At 37.3% G+C, this 16,171-nt stretch overlaps 2 protein-coding genes across 3 annotated transcripts; both read left to right on the top strand.

The window, feature by feature from the left end:
* The first annotated feature begins 650 nt into the window (after positions 1-650).
* cgref1 (cell growth regulator with EF-hand domain 1) lies at positions 651-6,291 on the top strand. Of its 2 annotated transcripts, none has more exons than XM_061745376.1 (7): positions 651-749; positions 1,998-2,097; positions 2,378-2,452; positions 4,522-4,595; positions 5,119-5,243; positions 5,376-5,477; positions 5,624-6,291. In XM_061745376.1, exons 2-7 carry the CDS (start codon positions 2,006-2,008, stop codon positions 5,828-5,830), a joined length of 675 nt encoding a protein of 224 aa, XP_061601360.1. In that variant the 5' UTR covers positions 651-749; positions 1,998-2,005; the 3' UTR covers positions 5,831-6,291. The 2 variants fall into 2 exon arrangements, with proteins under 2 accessions (XP_061601360.1, XP_061601370.1); XM_061745386.1 differs by lacking the exon at positions 651-749 and adding an exon at positions 791-937.
* Positions 6,292-8,642: 2,351 nt separating this feature from the next.
* efcab2 (EF-hand calcium binding domain 2) lies at positions 8,643-15,680 on the top strand. The gene is made up of 7 exons (XM_061735084.1): positions 8,643-8,649; positions 10,711-10,789; positions 10,903-10,975; positions 11,198-11,274; positions 15,094-15,136; positions 15,371-15,437; positions 15,528-15,680. The coding sequence occupies exons 1-7, from the start codon at positions 8,643-8,645 to the stop codon at positions 15,647-15,649; spliced, it is 468 nt and encodes a 155-aa protein (XP_061591068.1). The 3' UTR covers positions 15,650-15,680.
* Positions 15,681-16,171: the final 491 nt, after the last annotated feature.

The following is a 16,171-nucleotide window of genomic DNA, read 5'->3' as shown; positions in this document are numbered from 1 at the left end:
TTATTATTATTATTATTATTATTATTATTATTATTATTATTATATATGTTATATATAAATTGATTATATATTAAAATGCATATATATACTTTATAACAATTGGATTAATTGGGATTCCTGCCGTTGAGTGTCATGAGTTTAGGAACTGCTCTGCCAAATAAATCACACACACACACACACACACACACACACACACACACACACACACACACACACACACATACACATACACACACACACACACACACACACACACACACACACACACACACACACACACACACACACACACACACACACACACACACACACACACACACACACACACAGATACCTGCAGGTAGCTACTACACAGCGGGCTCCACCTGACTGTGACGGGAGTCACGGGACATTGGCTGGACATGACGGCGCTCTGGAGCCCGGCTGCCCGGGAGCGGCGTCCTCCAGCCGCCGCTTCAGCAGCCCCGGCCCCGGGGTGTGTGTGTTTCCTCGGTGGGGACGTGGCGGACGGAGCAGCACACTACAGCCCGCCCCCGCACTGCCACGGCGGCTGCTCTTCCACGTGGACCCGGCCATCGACCACAAACACGCTCCGGTCTCCATGGCAACCGGGCGGGGATGGGGCGGGCGCGTGCAGCCTCCGCCGTTGCGCAGTGCAGATCTGAGGAGGAGGCGGAGGTGACCGACTTTCTGCCTCCTGGCATGAACCTTTAACCTCTCACGGTCCACACGCTCGCCACGAGTTACAGGTAGGCTCCCTCTTCCTCCGAGAAGAGATACAGCTGGTTCTTCCATTACCTGCAGGGCTGCTGCAATGAAGACTTCAGGGTTTTACTTCATGAATAATGAATTTACGGCTACCGTGGCCGCTGTCATCGTGACAGCCATTACGCACCGAAAGCTGCGCCGGTCCGGCTTCTGGTTCGGGTTGGAGCAGGTAGGCTGGGTTGTTGTGGACGGGTCTGAAGGCGCTGCAGAGCTGCAGCTGCGGGCCGGGCCGGGCCGGGCCGGGCCGGACCTGCATCACTGCCACACAACAGGATGCACCGTGTCAGACGGGGATCGGGGCGATCCAGCACACAAATCACACATCCACCCGGTCAGATGCAGACAAAAGATAGTTTCAGTGTTGGGAACGGCAGGAGGGGGCTGTGCTGAATTCTGGACACAATTGTGTTTTAAATTTATGTTTATTATAATGGAAACTCCTCCCACTAACCGCGATTGAATTGGTTTGATATTGGATATATTGGATATTATGAATTCAACACCCATAAAACTTGTGATACATACCACTGATTTTGGTCAAACCATTTGTGATGTGTTCATGGTCATCTAGACTATATATCACAAAACAGTAATTATTAGAAAATCATATATATGGGCATATATATGGGCTGATTTAAAAATCATATTAATGTGGTTTAATGAATTCAACACCCATAAAACTTGTGATACATAACACCGATTGTTTTCATTAAACCTCATTAAATCAGCCCATAATATGATTTTATAATAATTACTCTCTTGTGATATATAGTCTAGAGATGACCATGAACACATCACAAGTGGTTTGACCAAAATCAGTGGTATGTATCACAAGTTTTATGGGTGTTGAATTCATAATATCCAATTTCCAATATCAAACCAATTCAACCGCGGTCTCCCAATAATGAGAGGATGCAGGGAAATCTGCAAACACTGTATTTGGTTTAAAGGTAACATAAATGACATTTTACTCAACATTATGCACTGTGATGTTGTCCATGGTTATTAAAAGTTAAGAAATATGTTCTTCATTTAAATGAACAATTTCCTTCTTAAGACACCAGTTCACGGTGTGCTGCAAATGGTCGCTTTGCTTCTTTACTCTGCAGGCATGTAAATACTTTATTCATTCAGTGTTATACTGAAACTATTCAGTGTGGGTACATTACATAATGGACATGGCCTGTGAGGGATTATATGAGGTTAACAGCATTATTGTGTCCTTCTAGGTGCACTCATGGAGTCTCACCTGGTCTGGTATGTCCCATGTGTTCTGTCTCTGGTCATACACCTGAGCCTGGCAGCACCCGGGTTGCCCGGGACACAAAGGTAACACATATATTATGCATATATTTTTGACCTTTCTGGAAACCGCTTACATAAATATGTTTATTACTGTACGTACCCTAGAAACATTCTTATTTTCAAGATTAATTTTCACAATAAAGGCACCACAACAGAGATCAAAATATTTGAATGCTGAAAGATTAATACAACTGCATGTTCTAAGTATTGAAGTGTTGCAATTGTTTAAAGTATAAAAATGAATCAAAAGTAAAGAGAAAAAGGAGTGGATCCTTTCATGTTTTAATTGGTTTTATATCGACAGAGCGGAGTCAGAAGATGCTCATCCTCCTAAGATAGCTCTACCCAATCCCTTTGGCTCTGGAGAAGAGGAACGCAAGTGAGTAGCTCTTGGATGTTCTACTAATACAGGTGAAGGCTCTCTTTTTGTTTTTTTGTTTGTTTTTTTTAACCCAAGATTTGTCTTTTCATTGCTGCTTATATAAACCAGGGATTGCACTAAAGCAGGGGTCTTCAACTAGATTAGGCCGGGGGCCACATCTGCAAAAGGACTGTATGGAGAGGGCCACACTGCGTGCGTGCGCGCGCGGAAAATCTGGGGCAATCATTTTGCACTCAAAGATGAAGATTTATGTATATATAATACATTTGTGCACAGGAATGAGCAGGAGAATATATCTGTCTAGTTTACATATGAATTTATGTATTAATTATCTCCAGATTTAGTCATTGTGAATGTTAAATATAATATTCAGATAAATAATATTATTTTAAATGCAAGTTCATTTTGAAACCATGCATTGTGCAAACTTAATGAAGTTGATATTGACCTACTTTTAATAAAACACGCCATAATGACAAAGCACCACTTTCCACCAAGATTTCCTTATTTGAATATTATATTAAGCATTGAGCACAAGCATTTCAGTCCATAGTAGCCAGTTTGATGTTATAAATAAGCAACCGAAATATTAACCATAAGCTCCTTTATTTATGACACATCTGTGCATTATATCAGCAAAACAAAACAATCACATGAAATTATAGGAGGCTTAGAAGTTCCATCTGAAATGCAAAGTCCTCATTTAGAGATTCAAATTAAAAACATTTCCGGCCAATCCTAGAAGCCTAATGATGTAAACAAGTCCTCTATAAACGGAGGTTAATAACAAATAATGTGACAAACATTATCACTGTGCAACACTGGCAAAAAATCCAAAGTAGTAAAAAACATCTCCAACAGAGATTAACATGTACAAACACTGTCCAATGAATCATTAACCAACTGAAAAGGCTACCAAGCATCTGAAACTTTTATTAATTAACAAAATGCGATATGTAACCATGTTAGTTCCGCTTACTTCGTCTCTTCCGGCCAGAAGTGACATTAAATGCAACGATATATAAAACGATTTAATATATGTTAAAAACATTAATAACTAGGTATGAAATATGACCAGGGGCCACATAAAAACTCCTGGCAGGCCGCAAGTGGCCCGCGGGCCGCCAGTTGAATATCCCTGCGCTAAAGTGTTATTTTTCCAACGGTATTCCTTATTGTTAAACTCAAAATCAAAAGTGAAATGTAACCATTCAGGTAAATCATCTGTCAGGTGGCATCCTGCTCTAGTGGGCTAAGAAGCTACTGTCTTATCACTGTGAACTTTGGTTGCTCTGACGTGTTAATGATGTGGCCAGACTCATACACAGATACAGTTATGAGCACTAACTGTGTTTTATCTTGTATTTATGAAGCAGTCCCTTAAGGAGATCCTAACAACCAGTATATTAAAAACAGCATGCCCGTTCTCATCTTTGTTGCTTAACTGTAATTTCATTAATCCATCCATATAAAATTACAGACTCAGTTCATTTAGGTAACAAAATAACTGAGACTTTAGGGATTTTTGCATAAGACTGTGACTGCAGCTTCCACCTGTTGGCTGATAAGACATATGGATATGTGTGTTTATCTTCCACATAAACTTAACAAGGACGGATAATTGTAATAAAGCAGCTGGTATTCACATCAACCTGCACAAACAAGGCAGGTTTGCGTGAGGCAATAGACCTGTGTAAAGTCTGAATCAACACGGACGGCTTTTTGAAACACCTTAGACAATGTTGTCATAGACATGAACATTGTCATACATATGAAATATATTAAAGCAAATTATACCTTACACACAAAAGTAATGCACATCAAGGTCAAATCTTAGAAAAACTGAATAGAGCATAACACACTCAGTATATACTATGTTATTATTTATCAGTGTATAATTACACAACTCAGAATGGATGCACCAGATAACCAGATTTCCTAACAAAAGGCCTATAATGTATAACATTTGTTCAAGCTTTGTCTTTCTAATTCATCTTTCAAAGTTTTGCATCCAATTGTCACAAAATGTTTTGGTAAACTGTACCATGTGCTGTATGTAACCACAGGTTGTTGCAAAATTATATTCAATCCACTCTAAAGAACGACCAAGGACGACCAGAGATCAGTTCCAGGGAACAAGGTACGAACTTGATGTTGATAAGAATCTTGTGGACTATTTTATGTTTTCCATTTTAAGCAGATTGCCTCTAATCATGAAAACTTGAAATGAATGAAATGGAAAAAGTTAAAACAAAGATTAGTAAATACAGCAGTGTACACAAATGCCCTTTCTATAACTGCACACATGGATGCTTCCAACAATTTCAAAGCACGTAGTTGTAATTATATAAGTTGTTTTCTGTCACAAATATTCCCATTAATTAATTTATATACAGTTTGATTTTTTTCATTGGAGGTTTGACTGGTGGCTCCTCAGATACCTTATCTCATTTTCTGTTGTGGTACCTACCACCCATCTTGATTAAGACACTCTTACTAATTCTCAAACAGCAGTGGAAAGAAACACATATATTTAAACTTTATTTAGTGGATTTTTGTTTAAATTTGAGATCCATTTGGTTAGAAATTCAGCCTCTGATTGTAGTAAAACATTTCATTCAGCAGTCTGGTTTAATTGTATTAGTCGTTCTGCTTCTTTGCAGAGGTGTTCTTCCTGTTTCGTCTGTATGATTTTGATCGAAGTGGGTACCTGGATGGCTTGGAGATGATGAAGCTTCTGTCTGATTATAATTCCCATCATGCATCTGGTGCAGAGGCTGGTGACCTGGTGAGCAGGAGTGACTGTGGATGTGTGTAGGCAGTGTGTTTGATCGGTTATTGCAGTTGTGTGTACTTGTCTAATTAGCCTGTCTACAGGGCCTTATATGTGTGTGTTCTTGCATTGTTTTTTTTAATTCAGGTGGTCTCCATGGTAGATTTCTTACTTCAAACTCAGGATCTAAACCAAGATGGACTGCTGAACCCTTCTGAGCTGCTATCGCCTGCATACATTCACACAGAGGTACCACAAACACAACACAGACCAATTTTTACCGTATTACATTTTGATTTCTTGATTGTTTCTTGAGATAGATATAGATATAGCTCAATCGTTTTTCTAGTAATTTTATATAAATCTTGTCTAACAATAACAATACACCTCATCAGGAGCAGGAGGTGGCAGTGGAGCACACAAAGGAAGAGGCTCATCAAGAAATTCAGCCTCAAGAGGAAAACATACTTCAGCAGGAAGTAGAGACGGGACAAGACAAAGCCATACAAAAAACAAATGAACATGAAATTGCAGAAGCCGTTGCAGAAGGCCAGGGGCAGCTGCATGAAGTCCCCGTACACCAGGGCCAGCCAGAAATATGAATACACTTACAGACACTATAGAAAGCACCACTCCACCATTATGGCCTCTTGTGTACAGCTTGCTGAAATTGACCATTGAGTTAAAAGTACCACTAGAAAGGATTTCTAAATCTGCATCCCCACAAATGGTTTTTCTTCACTGAGGACTACAATACAAGGCTAATACAAACATGTGCCTGTTTTTGTGTCCCAATAATATGTTGCTCTTCCTATGAATGCAATGATTCCTAAAGCTGGAAAAGGTTAAAAAATAGATTTTCCTCAAAGTAAAAGCCATTATTATTATTATTAGAGACATTCCTTACAAATAATTTTTTTCTCTTTTTCCTAGTGCATCAATGTTTTATTTGCAGTTTTTCACCATTTTCTTCCATACCTGAAAATTTGACTGTACTTTTCAAGTTTTTGAAATTTGTTATATTATGTCAAAGTTTAAGCAACAACTTAAAAAATGCTTAGTTTCTTGATAACTGTGTCATTTTATGTGCACCATGCGAGATGTCAGAACGCACTTTGATTTCACGCACACAGTGGTGGAATGTATTTACTTTTGTTAAACTCAAGCATTTAACTATTATATGCACTTAATACAATTAGACTGCTATTTATTTAAACTTCTCTGACTTATTATCACCTTGGTGAAGCCAATGAGCTGAGATGGATTATGTCTTCCTGCAAAATACATGATATGTAACTTCAACTTTTCTGTTCATTGGGATAAAAGAATTTGAACAAGTAAGAATCGTTTGCCAACAATCTTGAGACTCCAGACAAAAGCTTAATCTCTTGTCAGGTTAGGTCAGGAATGCTAATCAAATCATAAATAATCTAAGATTCTTACATTCTAATAATGTAAATTAAATTGAAATGTGTTTATAGGACAAAAAGCTTTATTATTCGTTGAAATTTTTAGTTTTCTTATTTTCTCAAGTTATACCTTTGTACAGCTGAGGGAAAAATAAAGAAAATATTCCTTTATTCATGTCCGTTGTCCTTTTTTTCAGCATAACTTTTCTTTAATCTTAATGAATTTTAATGTTACAATTTAAGGTGAAATGAAATGCACATCGATTTAATTATTTATTTGTCTGGTTGTTTAGTATTAAAAGTATTTTTTGTTGATAAAAGGGAGGCAGGTGCAAATGACAAATTAAGGTATTTTGATTTTCTGGACTGTTCCTGCCCTTTTTGGATGGAAACAACTCAAGACATTTGGCTGGTTGCTCAGTAGGGCTTGTGTAGTCAACAAGTTGTGTTGCAGTCTGCCATGTTGCTAGCCACATGTTTGGTTTTGTACCTCAGCAGAAGAATGAGATCTAACAAGACAACCATTTTTGAGCCAGGCTGTAAATACTGTTTATGTATTTCTGTTGCAGTAGGCTACTGTTGCAATTTTGTGCATATTAACATGGGGTTCCAGGGAATTTGACTAACCTTTTGAGGAAGCCTCCAATGATCAGTTGATGAAAAGTATTTTTTTTATCATTTTGATACGACTCAACTCGGAAGTTAGAATGTTTGGCACTTTATATAGTACTTTATATCTAAAGCAGGGGTCTCCAACCTTTTTCCCTCTGAGAGCTACTTTTACAAAAATGAAAGTGGACGAGAGCTACTCGTGTTTTGTAACATTTATTCCATACTGTATTTTAACCCAAACAAACTTAACTGTCCACAGTAAACATTTTGTATCAAAACACCACAAACAATATTTAAATCATCTGCATGTGCATTTTGGCTTTCTGTATGTACTTTTTGTGTGTATCTCTATTAAATATATTATATCTATTATCATCATTATTATTATCATTATATCATCATTATTATTATCTATTATATATCTATATTTTCCATCATCTACTATTAAATGAAATAAGAATGCTATCAAAACAAAATGCAATTACAAATACAGATATTGTTAATTCACTCATCATTTGTTATATCTGCTCATGTCACAAGAGTATTCACATGCATAGTGATATGTGTGATGTACACAGTCTTTTTTAATTAGTGAGATGATTGGCACTGCATGGAGCCAACAAGAGAGGTGTATGCTGGAGTTTACCCACTTAGGTCTTTTATGGAGTCATTCAAATGTTCATCAGTCAGTCTTGTTCTGAACTTTGATTTCATGACATTCATATCAGAAAAGGCTGACTCACAGAGGTATGTGGACCCAAGCAAAGCAGACATTTTCAAAGCTGCTTGGTGAAGGTTTTTGTAGTTGTCTGGGTCTGCTAAACTCCAGAAATGTTGAGATTATTCTTTAGATTCTAAAGTTTATATCATCCTCTCTTCAGATTATCTGAGGCCAATTAAACTCTGATGTTTTTACTATATGATGAACAAAACGTAATGCAGCACCCGTAAATCTTGATAACACCCATGCTTTCAACTTGAACCAGTAACTTTGCAGATTTTTTTTTGTTTGTAAACCAAAAGGGGGCGTGTTCACCCCGGAAGGAGGGACGTGACGTCGAACTCATCGGTTGCTATGCGACTACAACAATCAATACAAGAAGAGGAGAACTTACGGTGTTCTGCCATTTTTTGCTGCTTTGCCAAAAAATGCTACCTAATGGTTTTCTACCTTTTGTACAGCTACAATTTTACTGTGTTTTTCTCCCTAGCCAACTTCTTTGCCCCCAAGTGATCCCTGTATCTGTGTGTTTTGAAGGATCAAATACTCAACATCCCATATTATCAATTTAGCGTGGCAATCAAACGTTGAAAATCGTCTGTGCGCATGCGCAGAACCACAAAGCAGCATTTCTCGGCAGGTAACAGAAATTGGCAGAACACCGGCATCCAAATGGCAGGTTTGTACTTGGGTCATTTTATCGTCTTAAAACTCATTCAAAGTTCCGCGGTGCGTTAGGTTTTCCCACATAATCATAGTTCAGTGCTGAAAGTCACCCTAACGATATATTCAGAGAAAAGCTGTTATTTTTCTTTGAAAACATTGCTAGAATTAAGGGGTTTCAAACTTCCTGTAGATGTAATGGTGATAAAATGCCTATTAGTTCTGATTGGAAAAGGCTTGGATTCATGATGTTGTAGCAGGAAAAAAAAAAAACTAATATCATAATCCATCACTTTGTAAATAATGTTTAACCGTCGTTTTGTTGATCGTTTGTTAAGGAATGTCTAACCATTGTTTTGCTCACGTTGTTTTGAATCAATCCAATCAATCAATCAATCAATCAATCAATCAATCAATCAATCAATCAATCAATCAATCAATTTTATTCATTTTATTTATATAGCACCTTTCATCCAGGTACATGAAATACAAAGTGCTTTTGACATTTTGACTGAAAAATAAGCGTAATAAACAAAACATTAAAAACTGGGAGACCAAAAAAAACTAACACTAACATACAATATAGTTAATTAAAATGAAAAAAAAATGATAAAAGTGTCTGTGTGTCTGTTTCACACCCCCCTTTACAGGTAAGAAATTGATATTATTTAGCACTGTGTATACTTTTTTTTGTAAGAATACAGGCAGCAGTTAATATATATAGTCAGCACTCGAGTTGTAAAAAAAAATTAAGGGGGTGGTGGGTTTTATCATATGGGGACAGATAATTTGTGCTGATTACAAATAATATAATATATTACAAATAATAGCACTGACCAAAACACCTGCAAAAATACTGCAGGAATGAAATAGCAGCAGTTAAATGCAGCCTTCTGTAAGCTTTAAATATCCACTGGGCTTACATCAAATACATCAAAACACAACAATAAAAACAGTTTTCTGAACTTATCAATATGACTCTGTCCTTCACAGGATAAGTAAAATGGATCACTGCAAAAACTCAAAATCTTAACAAGAATATTTGTCTTATTTCTCATTTTAGTAAAGAAATCTCATTACTCATTACTTAAAATAAGACTCATCACTGGAAAAAACAACAATTTTCACCTGTTTCAAGTAGATTTTCACTTGAAATAAGTAGAAAAATCTGCCAGTGGAACAAGATTTATTTGCTTATAATAAGAGGATAAATCCCACTGGCAGATTTTTCTACTTATTTCAAGTGAAAATTTACTTGAAACAGGTGAAAATTGTCAAATAAGTTATTTTTCTGGTGATGACTCTAAATGTTGAAATAGCAGTAAAACCACATTCATTGATGAAATGACATAAGGGATGGAAAGGGGGGATGGCAGTTTTACAGGGGGGATGATTTTGACCGTTTTTATTTTAGGGGGGATGCCATCCCCCATCATCCCCCCTCAACTCGAGTTCTGTATATAGTATAGTTGTAATGATTTTGAGAGTGAGATTTTATTTACCTGCGAACTTTTACTGGCTGTGTGTGTGTGTGTGTGTGTGTGTGTGTGTGTGTGTGTGTGTGTGTGTGTGTGTGTGTGTGTGTGTGTGTGTGTGTGTGTGTGTGTGTGTGTGTGTGTGTGTGTGTGTGTGTGTGTGTGTGTGTGTGTGTGTGTGTGTGTGTGTGTCAAAAGACATTTGCCGTTAGACAATGTTTGATGTTTAAGAAATATATGTTTGAAAAAAGCAATACAGAACTGGACGCTGATTAACAGCATCGTGTCTGTGTGTCTGTTTCACACCCCCTTTACAGGGGTATAACATCAGCTCCTTTAAATCAGGGCTAAAAACATTACTATTTACTCAAGCGTACTCTTAAACTAAATACTTACCTGCTGTAGCCTACTCTACTGCCCTTACTTTTTAACAACTTGAGCTTTTTATTATTTTACTTCTTTTCTTATAATTGTATTTCATTTTATTTGTTATTTACTGTTTAATTGGGTCTTGCCGCTTTTAATATTGATGTAAAGCACTTTGAATTACCTTGTGTTGAATTGAATTGTGCTAAACAAATAAACTTGCCTTGTTCCGACAGAGGCACGAGAGTCAGACGTCAAAAAGAAGATCAAAAAAGCTTTTCAAGTGTTTGAGTTTGAAGGCAAGGTGGACGTTCGGTGAGGAGAGGCTGCCATTCAAAGCTAAAATGTTTGCAATCATAAACATACATTTGTGTAATGAAGACTTCCGCTGATGGTGTTTCTTATGATTGCATGTGTTTGTTCTCCAGCGAGATTGGATCCATCGTCTCTACATTGGGTTGCTTCCCCACTGAGGCACAGCTGCACAACTTCATAGCTCAGGTCAGAGCAGTTTTTACTTATCTGATGAATGAATTAGGCTGTCAGATAAATCATGGTAGATTTATTTTACAATGCACAAGTCACAATTACAGTTACAGTGTCCCGTACCTGCTGATGCAATCAAGAGTTACATGCCCAAAAGAGAGTGTCCAAGAAAAACTGTTTGGACTCAAGAAAACATGTTTAAAGCCATTTTATAAAATCAGGATTCTGTCCACTCAGGTGGAAGAGGACGAAACCAAATATGTCCATTTCGACAAGTTCCTTCCGGCGATGACTGAAGTGTTACTGGAGAAAAAGTAAGCTATGACGTTGGTTACTATTTACTAGTTATGGCTTTTTAAACATGCTCTGGTGACTGAAGGTTTGAGATCCCTAATATTTTTTTAATATTTCTTCATGAATATGAGCCAGAGCTTTAACACAGGATGGCAACACGGATGACAACTTATGTTGGAAAATGCAGAAAGTAAGCTAAAACTTATTATATTTTAAGTTACTGGCTCAGATCGGTAATGTCTTGAAACCTGGCACCCTGCTTATTGAGGGATACATCTCAGTTACCAAATATATCCCAATCAATGGTGGAAATACAAAACCTCCTATGGAAAATGCTCTCCTTTAACAGGAGAGGGTAAGGTGGATAATGACCCCTTCTAGGATTTTGGTTGTATCTGTTTTGTTTTGTTTTGTTTTGTATTGTTTGTGTTCTTTTTTTTTAATTCTTCTTCCAAGTGGGATCCTGTAATAATGTATACACCTGCAAAATGTTTGCATGATGTGTTAATAATCATAATATGATAAGGAAGTACATGAGCTTTCCATGTACCAAGCCTGCAAAAAGTTCAATAAATATTTACATAAAAAATAAATAAATAAATAAAACAATAATATTTTACCATTATCCATTCATCTATTTGTGTTGGGTTTAAGTTATAAAATTATTATATATAGTTTTTTTTAACCTTTCTTCGTTGTCATGCTGCATGAGCTCTTCTCTTGAGCTTCAGCCCAAAAACAGACTTTCTGCCATTTCCCTTGAGAGCGCCTGTGAAGAATTAGAATTAATTGTTCCATCAGTGATTACATAACAGCGAACAAATATAAAACTATAATTTTACCGATATTTAGCTCATTATTTGTTCTGAGAGATTATGGACTTTGTCTGAAGGGCAAAAATAATTCAATGAAATCCAAACATTTTCCTGAGATGGATACAAAACGTTGGTACAATAAACATCTAACAGTCTGTGCTCTAATGAAACAGATTTTCTTTTCATTAGATAATAGTTTCATAATTTGTAGATCAATAAGTCTGAGGAATCATGAAGACTTTAAATCAATCAAATTAAATGAAAAATAACATCATGCAGCAGTGTTATATAAGTGTATCAGTTGTAGAAAAGTCCTCATTTTTCTTTGTCTGCACCCGCTCCTTAACAGGAAAAGTTGATACTGATACTTTAGATTTAGCTGATGCAAATCTTAATTCATTATTCCATGAATAAAGGCAAGCAGACTGGCCCAGATGACGCTTAATAGGCCCAAATATTTATAGTGGAGAAAAAATATAAAAAGTTCTTTGTTATTGGACTCATCTGCCCACAAAATATTTTTCCAGCGGCCCTCTGGCGAGTTCACATGACCTTTAGGAGGCAGGCAGCAATGTTTGATTTGAACAGAAGTTGTTATTATTGCAGTCCTGCCATGCACATAAATGCTCAGTGCTCTTGTGATAATGCACTCGTTAACATTGATGTGGGCAACTTTAACTTTCACTGCCACTGCTTGTGCAAGTGAATAGTGCAACAACATTAGCACCATAGCAGTAGCGGTGCAACTACAGTTGTAAGAGAAGGTATGTAAACCCTTCAGATTAACTAAATTACATAACATGTGATCCAAGCAGACAATAATACAAACTGCTTTATGGAGATAACATAATTACAATTCCTTATCTAAATATGGAGCACAATCGTAAAAAGTTGACTGTGGAACAGTAAAAAGTAAGTGAACTCATACAAAAACAACAACAATAAAAAAATGTTGTAGCACATTTCAATATTTGTCTAAAACTACCTTGGCAGCCTGCAGTGGTAGTGGAAAAATATTTTTCTGACTGATTAAATAAAAGTGGAATTATTTAGTAAGAATGCTTGGCACTGCGTAAGGTGGAAGAGTGAAGTATTATGGAGGGATCATCGTGTTTGGAGCAGGCTTTGCTGAGGACAATGAAACATGTCATGGTCAAAAGATACGTGACTTTGTCTAGTGGTGTGATGAATCCTTCCTGCAGATGAACATCTCTAAAACTAAAGACATGCTGAAAAAATACCCTAGCACAAGAACTTACCACTATAAAAGATCGGATAGTAGAATGTGTTGATAAGTAGAAATATCTTGGGACAGGCATTGCCAGTAAACTGACATTTGAGGCAAATTGAGGCAGACATGCAGTTTTGCAGACAGATACATAGGCTGTCTGGATCTATTTTAAAAGACACCACTCATCCACTAGACGGCCACTTCCAGCTACTTCAGTCAGGACGCAGATATATGGAGTAACAAAATGCAAAACCAAAGATTTTAAACATAGTTTTATACCTACTGATATAAACCTCCTACATAAATAGATAAGGTTTTAGCTTTTTATGTTGTGATAATGGTTTATGTTGTATGTTGTATGTATGTACTGATGGATTCTTGTTGCTGGACTCGCTAGACCACCTTATTGCAAGGCAAATTTACCTTTGGGTACAATAAAGTTGAACTGAACTGAACTGAACTGAATTGAACAGGATCTGGACCACATGACATGCTTCAGGGCGATAAAAAAAAATACATTTTTTAGGTTTACCAAAATATCCTGGAGGATGTTGAGCTTGATGTCTGTTAGCTGAAGCTCTGTAGAAACTGGGTGATGCAGCAGCACAATGACCTTTTTATGATTACACCTTTTAGAGTAGCCCAGTCAGAGTCCAGACTTTAACCCCATGAAGATGTTGTAAAAGGACATCAAGAGAGCAGTTCACACCTGGCATCGTACAAATAGGTCTGAGATGAAGCCATCCTGGGAAGAGCAAAGGTCAAAACTTCCTCCTCAACATTGTGAAAGCATCATCCAGAGCTAACGAAAAGTCATCGCTGCCATGGTACAGACACACCAGAACAGACATGTCAAACTCAAGATTATGGGCCATAAATGTGAGGTGGCAAAACAGACCAGGAACATCCAAAGACTATTACGTACTTACAAAAAAAATGTCTCACAGTCCATCTTGATTTTGTTACCTGTGCCATGATGACATCTACCCACCAGATGGAAGAGTCTCTTTCTTACATCAGATAAATCATGGATTTGAAATGTAAAAGAAAAGAAAAGCAAAGCTTAGAAATGAAGCTAACCTAACCCTAAATAAAAGAAGAGAAGCAATCTGCCAAATGGAGACAAACCAGTATTATTTTTTTTGAAGGCAGATTTGTCTGTCAAGTGTCTGCTACACCTCTACAATACAAATGCATTTATGTATTTTAGTATTATTTAAATGCAGAAGCAAATACCTAAAATGATACTGAAAAAAAAGGTAGAAACATATAAATCGGCTGGCACTGGCTGTAAAACCAGTCCTTTGACACCTACCCACGTGACTGCAGCGACCAGGGATGATGCATTATAAAGATTTGTCACTGATCGAAGTTTTCAAATCATTCTAACATTTAGTAAACACCGTAGTGCCAATTACTATTGTATTTCATGAGGTCCTTTGGCTGTGTGATGACTCCTTGTTCTGCTTTTCGATTGTAAATGATGATAAATGAGTACTAAGGTTTACCATTTACCCCATAAGGAACCATGGTGACACAGTGTCACACTGCCTTTAAATTTCCTGGAAAGTTCCTTACACACATAGTCAACTCAGCCTGTGTTATGCACTTCATATTTTTTCTTTAAGGAGAAACGGGTCTGGGTTCTGATGATTTAATACTTTTATAATAAAGCAAGCCCAAAAGTCCAAGATGTAATCTGGACTCTACATGAATAACAAACTATTTAATTAATTTAAATGTGATTGTGGTCAGTTACTTTACACATATGTTTGTGTTTTCATGTCTATAAGGTTTCCTCCCATCTCTGATGAATTGCTGATTCAGGCGTTTGAGGTGAGAGCAGCCACTGTTTCCTTCTCTTGTTGAGCGCTGATGTTTATGAGTGTTACTTGGAGTCTGAGATTAATCTAGTGACTACAGATCTTCTTAATCCACCTCCTCAGCATTAGCTCCTGAACATCAAAACGAGTAGTTTCACCGGTGGCACAAGCCATACCGGCAGCGGTTTCATCAGCATCAGTGTGCCTGTTGTTCAGTAAAACATATTGATATTAACACCCTTTCCAGGTTCTGGATATAGAAAAGAAAAACTACCTGGATTATGACCAACTGGTGCAGTATATGACCACGGAAGGTAATGCAGACATTTCAGATGTTATACAAGTGTGTGTTGGGTTTTGAACCCTTGCTATGTTGTGTTTATTTGTGGTTGTGTTTGAATCAGGTGAGCCTTTCACGCAGGAGGAGATGAAGGAGATGCTTGAAGCACATGGCGATCCCGAGAAGAAAGTCTTCTATTGTAAAGATATGATCAGCAAACTGACATTTGACCCTGACACTAGGTAATGTCAGTGTATGTCTGCTGAGAAGCATCACAAACACACTGTGTGTGTGAGTTTTCTCTTGATGGTCCAGACAAATGTACTTTGTTCTGGCTTTGTTTCTGTTTTTATATGACAAAAATGAATAGTTTGCATATACTTACCTTTGTTATAAAGTCCTGCGAGGTGGTAAAATGCATTAAATAGTGCAACTTATGCTGATATGATGCAGCACACAATAAACATATTTGAAACACATGGTGCGTCCTGTTGACGTGCTTTTCTGAGCAAACCTGAAGGGACTGAAAGATTCCTCTGCACTTTATGAGACATCAGCTGTGTTTTAGAGGAAAAGATAAATGCTTGTCGTCCCAAACCCAGAAAAATGGCTTAAAATAGAGTCCGAGGCAACATGCTTTAGTGGACCTTAAAATAGCACCGCCTCTTTACAATCCCTGAACTGGGCCTACAGCATGTGGATTTTTACGTTATCTTGGATGGAAAATGTTCATTTTTAATGTCATCTACTCCTGCTATATGCTGCACA

Source organism: Cololabis saira, chromosome 2, assembly GCF_033807715.1.
Source record: "Cololabis saira isolate AMF1-May2022 chromosome 2, fColSai1.1, whole genome shotgun sequence".
Lineage (NCBI taxonomy): Eukaryota > Metazoa > Chordata > Actinopteri > Beloniformes > Belonidae > Cololabis > Cololabis saira.
This window is presented reverse-complemented; position numbering and strand designations above follow the sequence as displayed.